This window comes from Gobius niger (genome assembly GCF_951799975.1).
Source record: "Gobius niger genome assembly, chromosome: 5".
Classification (NCBI taxonomy): Eukaryota; Metazoa; Chordata; class Actinopteri; order Gobiiformes; family Gobiidae; genus Gobius; species Gobius niger.
Window position 1 is genome coordinate 14936415 of NC_136856.1, and position 20668 is coordinate 14957082.

General features: G+C 40.2%; 1 protein-coding gene across 1 annotated transcript in view; it reads left to right on the top strand.

Moving 5' to 3' along the window:
• Positions 1-20668, top strand: part of spock1 (SPARC (osteonectin), cwcv and kazal like domains proteoglycan 1) — a 116109-nt gene that overhangs the window by 72726 nt on the left and 22715 nt on the right. Inside the window, exons 5-7 of the mRNA XM_079557461.1 lie at positions 8655-8772; positions 16280-16412; positions 19411-19576. Coding sequence (XP_079413587.1) covers positions 8655-8772; positions 16280-16412; positions 19411-19576 — 417 coding nt within the window. The remainder of the gene's footprint in view (positions 1-8654; positions 8773-16279; positions 16413-19410; positions 19577-20668) is intronic.

The following is a 20668-nucleotide window of genomic DNA, read 5'->3' on the forward strand; positions in this document are numbered from 1 at the left end:
GCAATTAATTTGAGGTCAGACTCTCCTCCCTGACAGGGCGGCTCGGCTTGTTGGCAGCGCGGCTATTACGGCTTGTCTTTATTACCCAATCACTGCCCTCCTCACCGGCCCCATTCACAGCCAGAGGACACACAGGAACAGTGCTTCATCTTGTGCTCCTCGGTTAAAACCATTTCTCTGTCTCCTTACGGCGCTACAGGTACAAAAGTGCTCAAAAGGCCAGGTGTAATTGAAGTAAACTTTTTGGTGGGTAATACACTTGAGAGCAGCACAGCGTTAAATGGTGTTTTGAAAGGTGTTTAGGCTGAGGCAGAGATGCATTAGATTTGTTTACGCAAGAGGGAACTGCTGTATAATGGAGTACTGTGCAATATCGATCGAGAGCAGATTTGTTTATGTATTTTACACACTGTAATGTCCAACATGCTTTGTAAACGATAGCTCCAGTGTTGTACATTTTAAAATCTCATTGGTTTTGACGACACAATCCCAAACTCCAGAGATTAGACTGCTCAGTAAAAGGAGACGTTTCTACTGGTCATAAAGCATGAATTGAATGTGATGATGGGTCATGATGATGAGTATGTTTTAAACTAGACAAAGGAAGAGGGGACATTCTGTGTTGAAGGCTTGCATTCATTCACAAGTGTCTGTTTTTAGCATGTTTTAAAACCTTTTTATTGCTTTCTCAAAAGACATTACTTGTTCAAGGATGCCCTTGGAAAACACAAAAATACACCAATTTGAGCAAAGAGAGTTTCAGACCTTGAGTTGGAATTGTCAGATGGCTCCATTGGAAAAAATCTTTATAATACAATGAAGCAGCTGTATTTGCAGAATTGTGATATTCAAAATTGAATATTTTCCTAAACCATTTTGATAGGCACAAAAAAGAAAGCTTAAAAACACTTACAAATAATAAATCAGGAACAATTTATATTTTAATTGAACTAAATTACAACTATGACCAAAATGTACAATTTTTTTAAGCTGTGTGAAAACAATCAGTTCCATTGTCAGTGGGAAGGCATCAGTGACTTTGCGACATGTATCGTGGCTTACAAATATTGTATGGCCTAATATTGTAAAAATGTGTCTAGAACTCTTGGGAGGTACCAGTGTTTTTTCCAGTTCTGCTCTCTCTCTGTTTGCCCTGTGGCCCTGGAGGCGTGCTCCATGGATTTAGACTGAATCTGTAATGGAAGTCAATATATGGACCAGCACACCCACGACCGAGGAGAAGATGCACAGTGTCCATAGTGTTAGCAGGGAGAGGCAATGACATAACAAGCACTGAAAAACAGTTCAACAATAATAGAAGCAAATTAAAATGGACACTTAGTATTAGATGTCCTTTCCCATGGTTGTATTGCAGTGCCAAAAAATGTGCTTTGCTAATTGCAAGCATGCAAATTACAATTTTAATATGTTGTTCTGCATCGCGCACATAAACTCAAGCATATTGGTGGTGGTTTGCACTGTTGACCTGTATGTAAGCTTGGATACACTGTGTGGGTGAGTTTCTGGTAAGCTCTAAATGAACCTGATATTTGCAGGCAAGTTCTATATTTATTAAAAAGAAAACCTTCATCACTTCATTTCTCCACTGGTTTCTCCACTTTTTTTTCATTTATTTTTAAAGCTCTTCATGGACATTCTCCCCCATATCTGTCCTAGCTTCTGTCCATCCACTGCCCAGGTCATGGTCCAGGCAGTGGGGCGATCATGCTTTTGCTGTTGCAAGGCCAACAGTGTGGAACTCACTCCCAATCTAGCTGCGAGTCATCACCGACCTCCCGCTGTTCAGACTAAAGACTCACTTAGAAAGGCCTTCCATAAGGCCAATTTATGTCATTCAGCATTGATGTTTTTGCCTGTGTTTTTATGTGAAGCACTCTGGTCTGCCAAGGATTATTGTAAAGTGCTCTAGAAATAAACTTTGATTGGTTGATTGATCTAAAACTGAAGTACAGAGTTAGTGGGTTTACACCTATGGAAATACTGAGACCTTAAGTTCTCTGCAGAGGACATTTCATTACGTTAAATAGTTGCTGCCATTGCTATTTGCTAATTGCTGTCATCAAAAGTGTTTTTTCGATTTCATTGTAATTCATTTTGGAGCCGTGGTCACTCGCTCCAATCATTTTCAAATTATCTGTTGAAAGTTCGAGCTTTACAAATGAGTGCTACAGTTCACATCAGTCCAGCTTTAGCACTGAGCCAAGGAGCTGTCTTCAAACACGTGACCTTGGTGTCCACTTGTTAATGGTATTCTGTTGCTGTGTGCCCTCTCTGTCCCAGTCACAGCGCTGCCAACGCCTCCATCTGTCTCGCCACTGCACCGTCACCAGCAGCCAGGGCTATCAGTCATGATCCCATATGGACACGGGCAGTTAACTCCGGAGACAAATTCATTTAAATGTGTGCGGGCAAGACAGCTCATTCACTGCATTGTGTTATTAAAGGGGAGTATTATGGTTTTTTTTTCTGGTGTTTGGTGATATGTTTGTTAGAAAATACTGTATTGTTCTAAAACAGTCAGTTCATAGTTTCCCTTTCTAGGCTTCCGGCACGACATAGGATGAAAATTGGCTCTGTCCTGTTAAGACCGTCCTCTCCTGGGGCCCTTCAAAACAAATATCCTCTGACTCACACTTCGTAGATGTAGTTTACTGTTGGACACCGGCTCGAGTATCTAAAGCCAATGTCCGTGCTGCAGTGTGTTGTTTTGTCACAGGCTCTGGTGGATATTTTTGCTTGTTTGCTAGCTGTAGAGGAGGGGTGAGCTGTGCTATGGATTGCACTGCCATGAGAAGGGCCACAGACTGACTGGATGTTTATTTACTGACAGACCGAGGCGGGTAAATAGCTGCTGCAAGAGTGTCAAAGATGACTGAAACAGGCATGCCTCAAAACTCAACTCTTGGTATGTTTTCGATGAGGGCACATAGAAGAAAGCTTTTTAAAAGGTTGAAAAGCATTAGGGTTGGGCGATGTCCCCTTTATTGGCAGTTGACGATGTTTACAGTGAACCATCGTGATTATTATAAGCATTTTTTAAAGACATTTACATAGCCCGTATATTTGCTGCATATTATTTATGTTAGTGGAGGACGACTTATTCAGAGAGTCATCTGCTCCTCAATACCAAGGCTCTTTTCACAGTGATAAAAATGTAAATCGGAGCTTATTATTTGCATTTGCTCAATTTTAACGTAATGTTTAAGAAACAGTGGCTGAACGGGACAATATTTAGCAGTTTGCGTCGTAGCTTACCCTTTTGAAGCTGCTTCTTGCGCCGCCTGGTCTGTGTGCTAGTAGCCTCGTACCTCCTGCACCGCACCTCTTTCTCTCCTCTCTCTCGGTCCTTCGTGAGAATATATAAAAACCCAAACGGCTAACACATCATGGCCTCTGGCTTCTGGCAGGCTACTGAAACTAGCGTGCATATTAGTTATATTCGTGATTTCATTTACAGGGCAATCGCTGCAAAGTGTGAAGGTTTACAAGGCCTGCAGGAGATCAGTCCATGTTTCTGACTGGAGGGGGCGTGGCATCACTATGGTGGCTCTCCATTGTGATGTTGCTCATCCATCATCGTCCATCAGACCAACCCTAAAAAGCATAACACCTTCCCTTAAAATACATTTAGAAACAAGAATGTACAGCTATTACCAATTTGTAGCAACAAGATGTTTTGTAGTGGAGGCCATTTGAGAGCTGAAATGATGAGAATCTGTTAATAAAGCCGCCTCATGACATCAGGTGTGGGCCCAACATTGAACATTCATGAATGAAACGGGAAAAAATTCCAGCTCCTGTATACGGGAACTTTTTTTAAATTATCATGACATGGCTAACTTTTACCTGCAAACATTTGCTTTATTTTATCCTACACTTCACGTTTAAAAATATGTTTGGTATTCACACTGTTCACACTGACCACAGAGCAGGTTTGACAAGATGACGCAAGTCTCCAGCAAAGTCTATTTGAGTGAATATTTACTCACCGCACATAAACAGACAGACACAGGGCGAATCCTTCACACCTGCTCATTTGGAAATGTCTTATCGGCGTCAGGCAACCTCCTTCATTTACATAAATTAATAAGGTTTCAATGGTTTAGTGTTAAGAGGGGACTTAAGCTTCTCCAGATATTCTCATGCACGCACACAAAATAAAGACTTTGGAAAGAGAAATGAACAATGACCAGAGAGAAACTTGGCAATAAGTGAGAGTTTACAGTTTACACCGTGGGTCAAAATACCATTTACTGCCTACTTTAAGGATGTTAACTCAATTATGAGAGCGAGTCTGCTGCATCAGTTGAACGACTGAAAAGCTACACTGTCTTTTGTATCTGAACCTTAATGTCTGAGTAAATTATGAATACATACTGTATACTTCTGTTGTGTATAACTGAAGCAAACCTACTAGTTCATCTTGATCTCTCCATCAGTGTGGTTCTCCTTAAGATTTCTCCCATGCAGTTTTTTGAGTTTTTACTGCTAATGAGGAGGGTCTAAAGCAGGGGTCAGCAGCCCAGTAGCCCTTTGGACTTTTACTGAGGTGTAAAACACTTCAGTTTCTTGAATCTGATTCTTGAAATTACAGTTATTTCTGTTCTTGTGACTCAGTATGAGTTTAAAATAAAGCTATTTTAATATAATATGGGGTCAATATCCTATAAGTGAACAGTGTACATTTAAGTCTTTAGGGTTTATTTTTTACTGGTAGCCCTCGAACAACTTAATGCTCTTAAAGTAGCCCTCAACTGAAAAAAGGTTGGTGACCCATGGTCTAAAGCCTTATTCGCATGGGATTAGAACTACCTCAGGACATCGGTAAAAGTGAAATTACCCAGGACATCGGTCATTTTTATGGGCATTCACACTGGATAAGCAATGTCAGTAATTCACAATTTTTTCCAGACTTTTTTTCCAGAAATGACCGATTGGTTTATGAGACTGAATGATGACAACAAGCCTTTTATTCATTCATGTTGCGAGCGCTAACTATCAGGTTTGTTTATATGAGCTTTACTGTAGCGAGAAAAGACCTTTCTTACCGCACAGTACGACAAACGACATCAGCGTCAAGTCTGTGGGATTTTTCTCTACTCATGAAACAGCAGGTCTAACGTTGCCATGACAACAAAAATGCTTTGATGGCATGATATTATTATATTATTTTTATACTATAGCTTAAAGCACATTATTAGTTTTTTTAATCAACGTTGCCAGGTTGAAAACTTCCAAATGCCGACATATCGATTCACACAAATACAGACGGCATCGTCTTTATTTAGTTTTCTACTAAATAAAGACACAAAGACATGGAGAGGAGCAAAGTGGTTCAACAGCCCATAAATACATAAATAATGGAGAATGCTAACTTGATGCTACATGTTGGCATCGGGCTAATGCTAACGGTTAGCTAGCGCTAGCTACGACTGCCGTTTTTTCACTTCTACTGAACAATCTGCTGTGAGAAAATATCCATGTGGGCCCGATTTACACTTGACTTTATTTATGTGTGATAAATAAATTCATATTCCACCAAAAAATGGCAAAATAACAGTGGAAAATTGTGTTTCTCTAAAGCAGCCATTCCCAGGGTCCCTTTATCAATCCGAAAATCTCTTGGGGGCCCCCCAGTAATAATATACTTACTCTATTGAAAGGAATGTATTATTTGTTATTATATTCCTGCTAAAATGACATAAAAAGCAACATCTTGCAATGACTGTATGTTAAATACTGCTTTAAAGTTGTATAATGGAGCAAAGACATTTATTTTTCCTTTCAAAATATGTTTTTTCCCATACTTGTTTTCTAGACAAGCTTTGAGGGCCCCCTTGTAGTGCCTCTGAGGCCCCCTAGGGGGCCCCGGACCCCACTTTGGGAACTGCTGCTCTAAAGATTCTATTTTCCACCTCGGCGAAGCCACACCCCTTCTTTGACGAGATACTGTCTGTATCGATGGGACTAGAATCACCTTAGCACCTTGGAGTTTGCAGAATTACCTTCCAAATTTCCCGCATACCCGTTATTCGCACAGGCATAGAAACTCCAAGGACCTCAGTAATATTTACTTTTTTACCTGAGGTCCCTAGGTGATTCTAAGCCCGTGCGAGTGGGGCTTAGACGGATGCATTTGTCCCGAGACTCTAAGGACAGAGGATGCCTCAAGCCAAGTATCCACACCGGTGCTTCACTGTCAACTCATTACATGTACTCGACTGTTTCATATCTGCCTCATAGCTGATTTCCAAACTGTTTTTCTGTCGTATTATTATATATGTTATTATGATGGGAATAATGTTGTGATTGTGAATGTCTGTTGTGGGTCCAAATTAGGTTGAACCACTGCCTGTTTTTAAGTCAGCTATGAGTCTCATAAAGATGAAACTTTTGTCCACTGTGTGCTTTTATTTGTGTTGTTACTGATTGTTGTTGTTTGTCCTGCTGTGGACTCCACTTTGGTCAACAGTATTGCCGAGCACTCATATTCCTTCTTATTAGGACTTTTGTCACACTTTTTTACTTTTCAAACAAACACTACCTTTACCCTTGGCTGTTCGAGTGAGAGCAGAAGTTACATTACGCTGCTCGCTTCCTTTCACTCGCTCCTCATCTCCATCCCAAAATCTCTCATCTCTCGTCCCATCACAGGCGACATAGTTTTACATAGAAACTGTCTGCTTGTTTGTAAGTGCCAGAGATATTTCCAATTTGGCCGACAGCAGAGGTCACAGTCTAAATCCCAAATTGTGCGGCAATCGGGCACTAACCAGATACCAGATAGGCTGCTGTCAGCTCCTCCTTCATCTCTCATTTCCGCTCGGAGATAAAGCCATTTTGAAGCAAAGTGAGGTAAGATGGGTTTTCCCCCCCGACACTGATCGATGCACGAAGCAGAGGACACGGAGCAAATAAGAGAAAGATGGGAACACTCAACAAAATAGGGACAACGAATACAGCTACGTGTGAAGTGCTCTGGCCAGATTGAAAACAAAATATGGATATTTCTCCTTTAGCTTGTAACGCAATCTCAAACATTGCTTCCTTTTGTTGAGAAGCAATGGTACTTATATAACAAAGAACTGTTGGAGGAAGTCGAAATACAAGTGAAAGCAGTAATCCTGGCAGTATGAGTTGTAGTGACTGTAATAATCTTGTTACAAACAGCAATTAAAAGAAAAAATCTTAAGTTGCTTTTCCTTTACACCAGTGCTCCGCAACCATGGCGACGGTGACCCCTGGCTGTACAATAGACTTAACAAGGCGTAAGCCAACTTTGAATCATTTCAGCATAAGAAACAAAGTTGAAACTGAACTCTTTTTCAATTAGATCAACATTATTTCCAAAAGAAATGTACATGTGTGCTGCTTTAAATACATATATCATTATTATTGGTGTGCTCTTTTGGCCCTAAGCCTCTGTAATGCAGCAAAAGCGAGTGCTCCCATGAGTTGAGGTCAGTGCATGCAGATTTAGATGTTTTGATAAATATAAATGAGACACCAGCTGTGGCACAAACACGTCCCATTAGGTCCCTAATGGAGACAAGGCCACTGCTTTAAGATGTTAGCCGCCACATGCTAATTAGCCGAACATAATGTGGGCCTTTGATCTATACACTTTACTCAGCTCCTAATTAACATGGGACTTGCTGTAATTTTCAGTCCACTCTCCACGCTACAAAACCTACTCCATCTTTGATCTGACTTTGTGAATGTGGTCTCTTTAGCTGCTCATAATGAGGCACTTTCTTTTTTTTTTCTTTCTTTTTGGCGCATTTATCCTAGCATATTGACCAGACAGGGAATAGTGGCCCTTTGCCTGGGGTCCAGTGCCTGTCTCTCACTTCATTTGCAGTAAAAGCTCTCTCCTCTCCCTTTTACTGCCACCTCTGGTACTTTCCCTGTCCCTTCTGTCAAATCAAAGTGTGCTTGTGCCGTTAGCCCAGTGTGAAGTGACACAATGGCCAGAGTCAATGAGCTGCTCTGATCCTTCTTCACCTCAGACACAAGCCAACTGTGCCGCGCTGCCACTTCGATAATGTCACAAAGAGATTGATTTGGACCAAGATGGGGACAGAGATTGGGAAAGAAGGGCCTTCATTAACTACCAGCTTTTGATTCTTGGTTCTTCAGGCGATAATCACACGTTTTTTGCAGTTCGAGACATAATGTTCTTTTCCTCAAAGCCTTTTATGTTATATTTTTGGTCTTCCAAAGTCATGATTTAGTCTCATCTAGATTCATCATAGTCTGGATTAGATCTGCTTCTAGTCAAAGGCCGATTCTTGTACTTTCGCCTCACAGCAAGAAAGTTTGATTCTTGGATTAGGTACGGTCTTTATTTCATTCTTAGAGTTTGTATAATCCCGTGTTTAAGTTTCCTCTTTGCTCAACATAAAACATGTTGGATGGGTCAAAGGCAGAGGATAATTTAATTCATATAAAGTCCACAAATACTTGATCTGAACTGCCTCATTCCATATTGTGTTCCCCTCCTTCTGTGTCATTACTTTGTGCTTGAGAGTCGTGAGGTAGTGCCAGCTGGAGCACTATAGCTTGATGCTTTATGCTGAGGCTCGGAGTTTATTTTTGCAGCTAAAGTTTGTCTTGTTTACTTCTCACTGCAGGCCCAGATGTGACCAAGCAGGATCCCTGTCTGAAGGTGAAATGCCCTCCTCACAAAATCTGCATAAGCCATGACTACCAGACAGCCATCTGTACCAATCACAAGCAGCCGAGTCACAGGTAAGAGGCGATCACAGATGTGCAGTTGTGATTGACTCAGATATAAATGGTGTGAATTGAATATATAATGTCATGTAAAGTATGGTTCTTAATTGTATAACATGTTTACATTGCACTATTCCTTCACTCCATACTCATTTGGACATTGCTGGAACATGTAGGGGGAGGAAAATACATAATTTTAACATTTTTTAAACACTGTATATTCTATTGCATATGACACCATTTTTTGCAAAAACATATTTAACACGATAATGTTTTAGATTTTGCTACAGATTCAGCTTTCTTTAGTTTGACCATTTTTTGTGATGTTTAGTTTCACTTCCTTATTGGACACCAACTGGAAGTGACATAGATCAAGGACAACAATTTTAAACTGTTGCCGACCATGTTAAGTGAATAGATACAGACGGCATCTCGTCATAGAAGTGGGCGTGGCTTCGCCGAGGGGGAAAATAGAGCCATTTTCTGGTGGAATACAAAATTATTTATCACACATAACCCGATGCTAACATGAAGCATCAAGTTAGCATTCTCCGTTATTCATGTATTTATGGCCTGTTGAACCACTTTGCTCTTCTCCATGTCTTTGTATCTTTATTTAGTTTAAAACTATATTTATAATTCAGCATTTGTACTAGTTTTTGAATAATTAGAGAAAGTTTAGATTTTTCTCCAAATTGTTTTCCCCCTTAACGGTTTTCAAACATGACCATATATGGGCCATTCCATATATGGTCATGTTTGGGAAATGAGTGAGTCAAACTGCTTTTGTCTGTGTAAGTTCTCTATCGGGATTTTACGTGATAGAAACAGGTTTCCCAGTCAGATGACGACTTTGATCCTTTCGGCACTGTTTTATAATAGGTCCAACTGAAAATATTTCCGTTATTAATTTATGACCCGGCGGACTGGAAATACCTTTTCAATGAGAAGCTTCAAAATGTTGTACAACTGGCAATATTGTAATTTAATCAAATTGCCTGTATCTTTCTGCTTCCTGGACTCTGAACAGCATTAGTTGCTCTGTCAGTCTTCAATTTTGTTTTTGCACTCAACCTTTGCCACACCACCAATTTTTGATATTTTTAATTTTTCAGATGAACAAACATCTCCCCAAAAGACAGACGAGTGTGTTCTGTCACTGTGGCAGTAATTGATTTTTTTTTATTATTTTTTTCAAGTCATTTGCTTTTGACACTTTCTTGCTTTTGTACTGCATTAATTACAACTTCTGTTCACATGCCATTTGTTTTTGCCATTTTCCCCCACAACTCCCGCTAAACTGGTGGACCGTGTTATTATTCCATCTAGAAGTTGAATTAGTTGCAATAATTAGCATGGAGCCAGAGTCGTCTCAAAGGGCAAAAGCTCATTGTTCTCAGGGAAAATTAGGCAGGCAATTTTAATGAGTTAATGCATTGTTTATGTGTGGAGTTATTATGGATCATTATCTATCATCAACAATTTGTAATAAGTGCGCCAGTATTTTGATGGTATTTGGGGTTGTGGAAGCAGTGGTTGTTGTCCTAGTACAGAGGTCTGTGACATTATGCAGGCAAAGAGCCCATTTTCCTCTCAAATGAAAACAATTCTTTCTGATAAAGAGCTGCAACAAACTGCACCGAGGCTAAACTAGGTCTAAAATCAAGTCTAAATGAAGACGAAGAGCGCAGGTGAGACCAGGACTAAATCAGGAATTAGCCTGAGGTCACCTTTCTTTCAGAGTTGTAGTCAAGGCTTATTTTTCCGAATCAGAGTCAAGTCGTTAAGACTTATCCAAGCCAAGTCAAAGAGTCCATTTGCGAGTCATTCAAGTTTGAGTCGAATCCCCATTATCACTTAAAACCAAGTCCGAGTTCAAATCACAGCTCCTGAAATGTTCACTAGTGCATTTTACTTTGAACAATGAAATATTCAGTGTTGGACAAGTGACTTTAAAATTACATATTACTGTTTCATAAATGTAGCTGAGTTACTTTTGAGTTACTTTTAAGTTACCTTTGAGTTACTTTTGGCAAAATATAGACGTATATATAGATATGAACCATACGAAAGTGACTTTGCAGGTTTGGGTCTATATTTCTATACATTTAAGCGAGGTGGTGCCAGTCATGTGTGTATGTGCGTACCTAAACACAGAGTGCATGCGTGTCATCATCACTTACTGCTAAACTGAAAGGCTGTAGACTCTCCACACCTGTATTTTGTCCTCCAAAAACAAATCTGCGTGGCTTTGTAAAGGTTTCTCTGAGTGTAGATGACCAGGCTTCACTATCCAGTGCACCAGACAAATGCGTGAGATCCAATCTTGGTCATAATATGCCTCAAAAGCTTTGTCTCCAATAAAGTCCGAATGTAATGTTGTCCATGAACAGCCCAAACACGAGCCTCACATCACTTAACGAGCGCATGGCCTGCACTGCACTGCGCTGCTATTTTATTTATTTATTTATTTTACTGCAGCGCACTATAATTTTGTTTTCTATTTTGTTTTGTGAGCTTTTATTATAAAGCAGCGTTGAAAAAATTAGAAATTATTGCTTATTTTTTTCTGAGACCATAAATACTGCCAAAGGATGAACATTTTATTTATTTATTTTATTTCAAAACCAACTTTTTTTTATATTGTACTTGCACCATTATGCACCGAGCCGTGGCGTGAGATAGCGGAACCGTTACACCCCTAGAAGATACTAATAATGCCACCGAGCAAAAGGCAGTCAACAGTTTCCTTCCTTCTTTATCCCCATTCTCTCGTGTTTTGTTTTGACGACATTAACTACCCGCAACTGAAGATCTTATACACTTGAATGGTAATGACTAATATATTTCCATATTTTGTTTCAGTAATTTGTTATATTCTTCAGTTACTGAAAAAAGTGATATATCTTTGTAACTCGTTACTTTTGTAATAAGTTACCCCCAACATTGTAAATGTTACATACACCTTGTAAACCACAAGATCGATGTAATCTCTCAGTCATCCAGTCGTTATGTTGTTAACAGGTGGTCATTTGAACTAGTGGCTTCAGCCCAAAAATAATATTAATGAAAAACCTTTGTTGCTTTTGCTTTTAAGCAACATAAAATGGATTTGAAGTATGCACCTGTTTTAACATTTTGGAGACTTTTTGCTGATGCCCTCTGTCCATCTATTAAATGTTTAAAAATGAAAGTGCTTCTGAACTCAGCGCGGTTCAGTGAGGACATTTCAGCTTGAACTCTGTATAATTCTTAGCTGCAGGTTTGGAGTGACAGTAGGAGCTGCAGGTTAGGACTCTGAGGCTCATGGTGTTAATTCCTCCAGACCGGGGTCCCTGCTGAGCGCCGCTGTAACACTGTCAAATAGTGGCCTTTCACAATTACAGCACTGTAGAGATGTACGTCACGTGGGATTAAGTGCACAAGCATCATAAAGCAGAGGACTGCGCTTGCTGTGAACAATATACCAGATACAGTACCATATAATGTGTATGTAAGCTGTGGGGTACATCAGGACAAAGATAGAAAATGCTCATTATTCTCCTTTAATGAGGCAGTCAGTTTACAGTTCTACATTCTCAGCTAATTAGACAGAACAATCTTTACTTTCACAACAAACAATTCTCACCAATGACGATAACATTTCAGATATTGTCAAAGTTGAAAAACGTGACCCCTCTGAATCATTTTGTGGACATATTTAACTAACCAGCCCATTTTCAGAATAAATGCCATTAATGTTACTTCTGGGATTTTCAAAACATAATATAAACTGCACAGACACCAAGCATAACGAAACATTTTCCTACAATTTATAATTTGACACCCATGTGGAGGCACGGACGAAATGAGAAAACGAAAGAGTGCAAGACCACACTCCTGATGTTTTTTTATAAAGCTTCCCAGCATCAGCAAGGCTAACAATAGAGTAACACGATCAAACGTGATGTCAGGATCAAAACAAACACTGAAACATTGACAGATTAGATTAGGAGAGCGGCCTGTCCTTTCATGCGCTTGTATCTGCAACAAGACGGACCGGAATAAACGCATGTGGAGGAAATGCTGGTTGCAAAGGTGTAGGGCTGGGAACCATTAAACAACACCAGTCTGGTGTCAGAAAAAAAGGTTTAGTTACTACTGGTATCGAAAAAACAAAAGTATTGAAAGCAGGTACCGAAAAGAAATATAAAATCTTTATATTTAGGTTTTGATGCTGTTCAAATAAAAATTAAAAAGATACACAATTTGAAAAAATAAAATAAAAAGGGGGAAATTTGAGAAAAAAGGGAAAAACAAGTTTGAAATATTGGGGGGGGGAAACATGGGGAAAAAACTTAAAAATTGAGGTGAAATTTAAAAAAAAAACTTAAAAATTAAGGATTAAATGGAAAAACAAGTGAAAAAAATTTGGGGGGGAAATTTTAATTGGGAAAAAAACACGTAAAATTTTGGGGGGGAAATTGGGAACATGAGAAAATTGATTGAAAATTGGGGGAGGGACTTGGAAAGTGTTTTTTCTGCCCTTTTGTAGTTAAAGGACGTTTCTTACAATTTATACAAATGCAAAAGAAATTCAATGGAAGGAAAAGGAATAAATTCATATTATTAAACTATTTTCTGGTTCTATATGACAAATAATTTAGCATAGGTATCGCTCAGGTATCGAAAACCAAGTACCGTTGAAGTACTGGTATCGAAGCAATGTAGTCAGCCCTACAATAGTGGCACATGCTGTTGCCAAAATTCTGTCACCCATACCGACAAATGTACCTATAACATGTTTGATACTTCGATTCGGGTTCTTGGCGGCTGTGACCTGACAAAAAGTGGTCGGTACACAATCGCACAAAAGGGCCACGACAGGATAACTTAAGAAATGCTTCATCATTATCACTTCCATTGTCGAGCTCAAGGAAGGGAAAATTGGTCTTAAACTGTACACAGGCTAGATCTGGACGAGACAAAACTAAAATGATTGTGTCGTTTTTATGTTTCCCTCACAATGGTATCAAACCAATTATTTATGCTACAATGCGCATGAGTAAGGGACCCGCTTTTGTGCCAAATGACCTTTGAAACGCATCCAAAAACGACATTGTCAATAGAGCTTGGCAGAAACACAACACAAAATGTCCGCAGTCATGCTCATTTTAGATTGAAAGAACTCATACGTCAAATGTTCGACTTCTCTGTCATTGTCAATAGCGGCGCAAGTCAAAATCTTCACCAAATGAGTGCTTTGATAGAGGTGTATCGTTTTTTTCAAAATTGATTTTCTCGGCTCCATTTGCGATCTTTCATCCTCCCTTTTCCCCCCCTGCGTCTTTTTCTATTTATACTGCCGCACTGTCAATTAAACGCTGAAAAACGTCCCACAAAATCTCAGCGGAGAGGTCTTTATGAAAAGTTAGTTTCTCGCTCAGGTGTTTCTCTCTCAGAGGAAACCGTGTCGTTTGTGAAGTAGACTCGGAGTGTGGAAGGAGCTGCACTGGGATTCACCGCGTTATCTTGTGTTCAGCGCACTTTTACGCTCGGCTGGGTTTCATCAAGCTGCGCCAGTGTCGGGAGATGTGAGGTGTAAGATTTGAGGAGTTGTCCCACTCCTCTCCATCTCCGCTAATCTGTCGCCACTGTATAAAATTTGCACCATATGGACGTCGTACGCATACTGGGAACACTTTACCTGATTAACTGCATGGTTATAGGAAGTAAATAGACGGTGGAAGAGCCAAAATTTGATTGGCTGAAAATCTGCACCTGTTCAAATCAGATGTTGTCTTGATTCTCTTTAATTACGCTTGGGCTGCAAGATATGGAGGAAAAAAGCAGCAACAGTATTGCAATAACAAAATACTTGCCATTTTTAACAGGGGATAGGCATCATTTTCACTCAAAGTTGCAGCCTGAGAGTCAAAACAAAAAATAACACTTGACACTCATTTGGCTTCGGTTGCCATGCTGTTTCTATGGTGTGACTGTCACTTGCATTCCCTCAAGAGACCATTTTTGACACCAACAGCATTTAAAAATCCAACTAGTCAAACATACAGCTGTACCATTTCAATTAGTTTGGTAAAATTAAAACGTAAGTCTGTCAGATGGACTACCTAATCATTATTTAACATGGGGTACTGTATCAGCTTTCCGATCCCTATGTGTATGTGCAGGATTAAATTACAAGCTTTCCTTTTTTGTGCTAAGCCACGTGTTTATACAGGAGTCAGGATCCAGGCATAAATACTGGTGGAAAACATACTTTATTTTATGTGACCTTTAGTGGAGAACTTCTTGAGAACAAAATGTAACTGTTATGCAAACACTTTTTTCATGTCTGTCCCCTCAGGGGATCGATAGTTAAAATGATGTAGTAAGAGAAGACGCTTAAGTATAATGATTTTGTTGTTGTTGTTGCCCAGTAGTTAAAGGAACAGGCTCCCATTTTTACATGCTGAGATATGTTCTTACCTGAGCTTAGACGAGTTGATGCGTACCTGTCTGGTCTTTGTGCGTGCGCTCAGTCACGCCAAAAGACCGAAGATGTTGTTAGCATTTGGCCTCTCCCAGCATATTCCTATAGCTCCAAACAGGGGGTGAAGTTGGAAGCTACTGTGCTCTTCCACAGGCACGCACACACACCAGACAGGTGAGCATCAACTTGTCTAGGCTCAGTTAAAAACATATCTCAGTATGGATAAACGGTATGGCCTGTTCCTTTAAAGTGATACGAAAGCTTGTCTCATTGGTCAAAGTTACGGCACCGGGGACTCTGATTAGTTGCTGAGATCAGCACTTTAGAAAAGATATCATTATTGGATATTAATAATGTCATGTCATATTTCAGGCTCAGGCGGTCAATTATACACTATCTATTGAATATATAAAACTTTTAGGGTCTGATCTTCCGCCCGGCCCAACAACAGCGTTGCTCAAGGCAAAGTCGGTATCTTGTGTACAAACAATGGTGCACCACTGCTTTCATCAATGGCCTGAAATGGAAAGAAAGGGGACAAATACTGACTACATTGAGCGCTTGCTCCTTCCCTGTTTGCTCTCCAGTTCTTTACTTTAACATCAGAACAAACTACAAACTATTTCTCCCACTGTGTGAGAGAGAGAATGTATCGATGGTCCCGCTCTAGCGCCAGTATAAAAGAGCGCAGGGCTCTGCACACCGCAGAAACCTGATCAAACGTGCGCCGCCCCCACACCCACCGTCACCGACAGTAGCAGAAAACATTCCAGTTTGGTAGGTCTGTAGGAGATGTCTGTCCAGCCCATTACTGCGTCAGGTATACAGTGAAAGACTGCACAGAGCACCCCCCATCTGCACAAAAGTCTAGTCTACAGTCTGTGTTTCGAAACACAAGTTCACGCCCTTATACTTTCAGACTATGCCTATTAAAGATATGCTCCCAGTACACTGAAGTATTCTTTTAGTACTTTTATACTTGTAGTACTCTTCTGCTTTCACATAAGTATTATTTTTCAACAGTTCTATGTTGTGTGTCTTTTATTCCAGTGTGAAAGCCAGGAAAGGCAGCTCAGGACACAAGCACAGAGTGGAAGCAGGGGCTCACGGGAAATGCAGGCTTTGCTCGACTCAGCAGTCAACTCCTGTATGTGGTTCTGACGGACACACTTACTCCTCTAAGGTAAGCGTCTGTGTTTACTTCAAGCTGTGTTTTTTATTTTTCAGCGGAAGTTACTGAAATGTTATCAAACTTCAAATTCTGGAGCCTTTTCTGTTATTCTCATTCATTTGTACTGTACCCTTTGTCTTCTTGTCACATTGGAAATTTCTCACTTGATTACATTGTGCTGATGGCGGCCACCCTAAGTCAGTTGTCACATTTCTCCCACGCAAACTGAACACCATGCCTGAAAACCCTTTATAATTACTGTTATTTTAGCTGAGAATTCAATGTGGGTCGATGAAATGGGGAATAAATTACACACGTTACTGTGATGTAGTATACCTTTGACACTCACAGGCTACTTTAGGCCACGCTTCACACCCGAAACTAATCATATGTTCTTTTTCTTTTACCAACCTCTTTTGTTTGGAGTGAGACATATATTGAGTGAATATGTACAATTAACATGAACACACTACACAACGTTAGTGACCTTAGCTGATTCACAGTGTTCTTCCCTTTTGTTGACATGTCAATTTCATATTCACTTCAAAGAGACAGCGACAATTAGTGCTGCTGGAAAAAAATGTGCTCTCACATTGTTAGGATGTGCAATATCCAGTGAATTTAAACACCTAACTAACAAAAACTAACAAAAACACAACTTAAAAATGTGCAGTTATAGTCATACTTTTTTCTGATGTAATTCCATTTTTGGTTTGATTTCATTTTGATGTTTTGTTTCACTTTAATGGAGCGTACTTATTTCAGTAAAAGTTAATGTAAGAACTTCCACCCTCTTCTTCTTCAACTAATTGACACTAAACTCCGAAGCTTGAGGCACAACTTTTATTTCAGGTCATTGCATCCCTTGAGAGGGTCACTGTGTCTGTCATAAAAGAACCAGAAGTGAATGTAACTTGATAAAATTATACAGACCAAATGTTAGAGGAGGAACAGGCACTCCCCCTCTCTCTGCGGTAATTTAGCTGGTGGGGGCTGAGTTGGTTGTTGAAGTGATGGCTCCCTGTGGTCAGCTCAAAGTCTGCTGCTCAGTCACTTATTCATGTTTTATCATCGCATTACATGGCTCCCTCCTCAGCACCACACACACACAGCACATCCTATTAAAGGACAGCGCTCTTATCTCCAGAGAGGTTTCAGACCACTAAGTAAAGTCCATTACTCCTTTGACTTTCTCATCTGCTCACACCACTCCTCAACGTGAGGTGCTGTGACCAGACACATTTTTCAAAGAGGGGACAGGTGATCATGAGTCATGACAAGAGAAATTGTTTGAGCTCAGGTTCAGTCACACTTGCACTAGATTTTTATTAAGTTTAAAATAAACTGCATTATTACATATCATGCTGACATATCGACTTTTTTCTGAGGATTTAAGCATGCTATGCTAAAGCTGTATCAAAAAAATTCATTCACCCATGGAATGGAAAGGAAGTTTATTTGTTTTGCACTTTTCACATGACACAACTCACTCAGACTGCTTCTCATAGTGTTGGAGATTTGTTCTTCATTCACTCCACACACGTATGTAGCTTCAGTTTCCCCTGGAGTGGACTGACAGAAGCGCCACTGCACACATCTCTGACCACAACCATTCATTCATGCACACAGATCATTCATCTCTATGTTTTTAGGGAAAGTGTATCCGGAGAAACAATCTCCACACAGAAAGGCCCCACCCGGGAATCAAACCCCGGGATCATCTAGCTGTGAAGCACAAGCACTAACCACCTCATGTCTTAGTACTACTTCATATTCATCCTGTCTTCTTCTCCCGCACTTACAATTTCTTTGTGTTTTTCTATGAAAAATACCAACGCTGAGGGGTAAAAAGTAGTTGTTAAATCCCAAATAACGCATAATAGGACCTTTAAGAATTTGTTGTGGAAAAATCAATAATGGATTTGCTGTGCCATCCCATAATGAAGCAATTTAAAGCCTCAAAAGGCAAGAGTACAATAAAAGAGTACAATAAAAATAACCATCTATTTGTGAAAATGTTTTAAACGTGTCCCTCTTCACCTCGTCCTTCATCAACCTGTAGGATCTTAACATGAAGATTTGTAACTCCTCTCTTGATTCTGAGTGGAGGAGGTCATTTGTTTCCTGGGCCGCTCACTCTTTATCTGCCTCTCCAGACAGCTAATTCAAAACGCTCCCAACAGGCCCCAGCGCTGTTCCTTTGTCAACACGTTTCATTGGGCAACATTAGCGGTGCTATCAAAGGGGTGGCAGGGAGGAGGTGATGGATTCGAACCGGAGAAGTGAAAGCGAGGGTGCATAAAGGCAGGCCTCGGGGAGATTTATTTGTTTGTTGTATCTCTGTAAATGTTTATGCACAGTCATGGTTCGCTGTGACAAAGCCTGTCGTCATCACCTGCAGAAACGCCATTTACATAACTCATTCTGGCTTCTATTATTCCTGCAGGATGCTTTTTGTAATTGGATTTTTTTTCCTCCCTTTGCGATAGGTCCAAACATTTTCTTCGCCCTCACTTACCTGGAATGAGATTTATACTGTTAAATTGCTCTCTGAAGTAGTCCGTCTTGTTGTTCTCGTCCCATTAGCTTTGTTCTGCTGTGTATAATAAAAATCCACATGGCGTCCTCAGTGTTTAAACTGCCCCTCTGTGACTGCCTAATGGACACGTCTGTTCAGTTAAGATAAATCTTTAAAGCCGTAAAAAGCAAATACATCTTAGCGTCAAAATCTCTATGGAGAGATTGACGCAACACGTTATAAAAGATGCTATTAGTTTGCTTCTACAATTGGATTGTCGCACTAATATTGCTCCGAGGGCCTGAACTCAAACACCGTGATTGGTTTTAATAATCCGCAAAACTTTCAAGATGGAATATATAAAATGGATGTTTATCATAAACTTAATCCTGAAGATGGATTATCTGAACTATTCTATGAAGAGTAATATTCTAAATAATCTAGCGTTTGTAAAACTATGACTGATTTTTTCTTGTGTGGTTATTTTTCCAGTGCAAGCTGGAGTTCCAAAGCTGCCTGTCGGGGAAGACTATCTCGGTCAGATGTGACGGCCTGTGTCCCTGTTTGTCAAGTCATGAGCCCCCCAAAGCCCAGCACAAACCTGACAAGATGGAGAAGCCTGAGAAGATTGAGAGGATTGAGAAGAGCGAGAGAACAAGTAAGTGCGGCGTGCTACTCTTGGCTACTCTGAGCAACTGGGCTGGAGGCGGTAGAGTCATGGCGTATGTAAATGACAGAAGAACCATTCCAGGTTTACATTATGATGACTGTCAAGTTAAGAAAGGTTTCAGTGGGTGGGATATACCAACAAATTGACGTCTTGCCTTACAAATATTCAAAAAGACAATACGGAAAGAGTGATGAGAGGTTTAGAGCAGTACTAAGTAACTCATGTCCCTAGAGGCCATAAGCGCCACTGCAGGTGTCGTAGAATGTGAGTTTTTTAACTCATTAATTGTCTGTGAGAGTAAATACAACTCTGACATAAAAGACAAAGAGAGAGAGGGATATTGTACATCCAATTACACAATGGAGATCATTTTTTTCACTCAAATTTGGCTGTAAATACTGTTTAAAGTGGCGCTAGCCTGCAGTTTGCATTGCCTGTTAACCTGTTAGCTTCTTGTTCGTGATTCCATTAGTGTGGTAGTCTGGTTTTCTGGACAGAGACACCAGGGGGGGATAAAAGACCCCCCAATCATCCCATTAACACTTGTATTACCCCCAGACGGACTACGGAAAGGATTTATTAAGGTAAAGAAGTTACTTAGGACTGCTTTAAGTTAATTTGGTGTTTGGTCATTTTCATATAAGGTAACACCACAGTCGGAGGTGAAATCATTAGGACAAACAAACGTGTATTTATGGATGAAGCCTGGTTTCCATGGTTTTGGTCTCGCTGGAGTCACACGTTTCTTATTCGTTATAGAAACAGTCGTGGTGTAATAGATATTTGCAGATGTTTTAAAGCCAAATGCAGGACTGGTGTGCGAGGAGTGATAGTTGGAGCTTTATTTAGCCTGTGAGACACACTCCCCCCACTTCAAGCCTCTCCACGGTAATGTTTCAAACACCCAAGAGATTCACACTTTTTCCTATTCATTTCCTGTCACCTCACTCCTTACCCCGCCCTCCCACTCCCCCTGCCACCTCCACCTATACAGAGAGCGGTGATGAAGCGAGAGTGTGTGTCGTATTGTTTGTCATGAAAATAGGATTTGGGCCGATAGATGGAGAGGTTCAGAGGGAG